We start from the raw sequence: 2007 nt of genomic DNA on the forward strand, positions 1-2007 counted from the left end.
ACCTATTGTACATGTTTTTGTGTTGTGGGGGAAACCGGAGTACCCGGAGAAAACCCACGCAAGCACGAGGAGAACATGCAAACTCCGCACAGAAAGACCCCAGGTCCGAACCGGGGATCGAACCCAGGACCTTCTTGCTGTGAGGCGTCGGTGCTAACCACTGAGCCGTCGTGCCGCCAGTGTTACAACTAATCAGGGATCCATTTAATGGTCAAATTATGTTCCACCGTCAACTCTTAATGACCAGTGTATTTACACACTAAAGAATATTTTGAGGGCTGGTTTCTCTAAAAATTTGTGAAGGACCAAGAAGAACGTCATTCGTTTACCAGATCCTCCTCCCTCAACTAGAGCAGAGGCTTTGACTGAGGCAGGCTGCTGGTTTGGGAGTCAGCTTGTTCAGACCCTGATGTTGCATTCAGAGTTATGTAGGAAACTAAATTATCTTTATTTTGATACCAAGTTTGGGGGGTCTAATGCGTTTTTCTGGATGAAAATCACGATCAAACAAACTGAGTTTCTTTTCATCTTTTCTATAATCACATATACAAAGTGTTTAATATGTATAGAAAGCTTAAAATCTACACTATTTGTTGATATAAAAACATTTTTCTTGAAAGCAACATTCTCAGATGTTGCTTGCAGAAGTCAGTGAGTTTTTTTTCTCCTGGAGTGCAGAGCTAAAAATGAGGAAAATTCCATGCAGCTAGCAAAAAAAGCTAATTCACTCTCCTTTTTTTTTGTTACTGAGGGAGTATTTTTCAACATATTAAAATAACAAAAAACAGTATAAAGATGGAACTCCAAACTTATTTTTCTGCCTTTACTAAATAGATACAGAGTAGTTTTTATAGGCTCAAACTAAACTGCACTAATTTTCTGCCAGAACCTGACTGGCCTCTGACCTGTTATACCATCAGAATTTCTTAATGKCCCGTGCCCAGTTGACTCTTACAATTACTCAAAACTGAATAGGGTTAACTTTGTAATCAACTACACAGCAGGGTGAATTAAAGCGGGTGGTGTTATATATTTTTCAGACATAGTTCAATTCTATGCCATGACAAACCACGTTACCTTATGACAATAAAGCTTAAAAAAAGTTGATTTCGCATAATAACCCCCTTTAAAAAAACTCACATCATCGTCATCATCAGTTGACATTTCGTCCTCATCGAGGTCCATATTGAAGTCTGCACTTAAGTCCGCATTAAGGTCCATGTTGACTGAGAAGTTCTCTGTGTCGCTGCTTTTAAGACTTGGCTGCTGCGCAGAGAAAAAYGTTTTGTATTCTTAAATTGTTTCTGCTTCTTAAAAGTCATAAAAACATGTTTAAAAACTGTGGCAACATTACACAACTGTTACCTGAGAGTCCGTGATTTCATTCTGTAAAATGATAACAAAAGGTTAGTAACCASACAGGTGGAACTAAGGTGAAACATTTAGAGCCACTGAGTTCGCTACCTGAAAGTTTGAGTTGTCGTCGTACATTTCAGGACAGTCGTCGTAAGGCATCTGACTMAGAAACTTGCTTTCAGGGTCCTGAGGGGACGAGCCAGACGAACAGATGCAGATGTTAAAAGGTAATAATACTGATGAACATTAAAAAAAAAAAAAAAAAACAGCGAGCAGCCACTGGCTCACCTTACGAATGGGACACATGCATCTGCGTTTCCGGCACAGGCGCTTCTTGGCTTCGGGGCTCTGCAGCCCATGCTTGCAGTTGGCACACTGCCCACAGTTCACAGAGTTGTGACATCCCACACACTGACCACAAGGAATCCACTACCAGTTCCACAAACAAAAACAGACAGACTGTTTCTGAGAGAATATCTGTGAGCCTACTGGATTTTATAAAACACAGTGAGACGTGCAGAGAGCACGCTGAATGTTTGCATGGACTCAAACGGCTAAATGTAGCACTTTAAAGGGATCCCTGATTAGTTGTAACGTTAGACTTTATTTGATAAAAATATCTTTAAATTGTAAAATAAAGACTGTAAAAAT

At 39.9% G+C, this 2007-nt stretch overlaps 1 protein-coding gene across 5 annotated transcripts in view; it reads right to left on the bottom strand.

Annotated features, from left to right (window-relative positions):
* The window catches only part of mbd1b (methyl-CpG binding domain protein 1b), a 22421-nt gene that overhangs the window by 13952 nt on the left and 6462 nt on the right, over positions 1–2007 (bottom strand). For 4 of the 5 annotated variants that reach the window (XM_014027253.1, XM_014027249.1, XM_014027250.1 and 1 more), the window contains 4 exons: positions 1645–1785; positions 1465–1542; positions 1366–1386; positions 1141–1266 (listed from right to left, as the gene is read on the bottom strand). In XM_014027253.1, coding sequence (XP_013882707.1) covers positions 1141–1266; positions 1366–1386; positions 1465–1542; positions 1645–1785 — 366 coding nt within the window. The remainder of the gene's footprint in view (positions 1–1140; positions 1267–1365; positions 1387–1464; positions 1543–1644; positions 1786–2007) is intronic. The other variant, XM_014027252.1, reaches the window with a different exon arrangement.

The sequence above is a fragment of the Austrofundulus limnaeus genome, unplaced genomic scaffold (genome assembly GCF_001266775.1).
Source record: "Austrofundulus limnaeus strain Quisiro unplaced genomic scaffold, Austrofundulus_limnaeus-1.0 Scaffold626, whole genome shotgun sequence".
Lineage (NCBI taxonomy): Eukaryota > Metazoa > Chordata > Actinopteri > Cyprinodontiformes > Rivulidae > Austrofundulus > Austrofundulus limnaeus.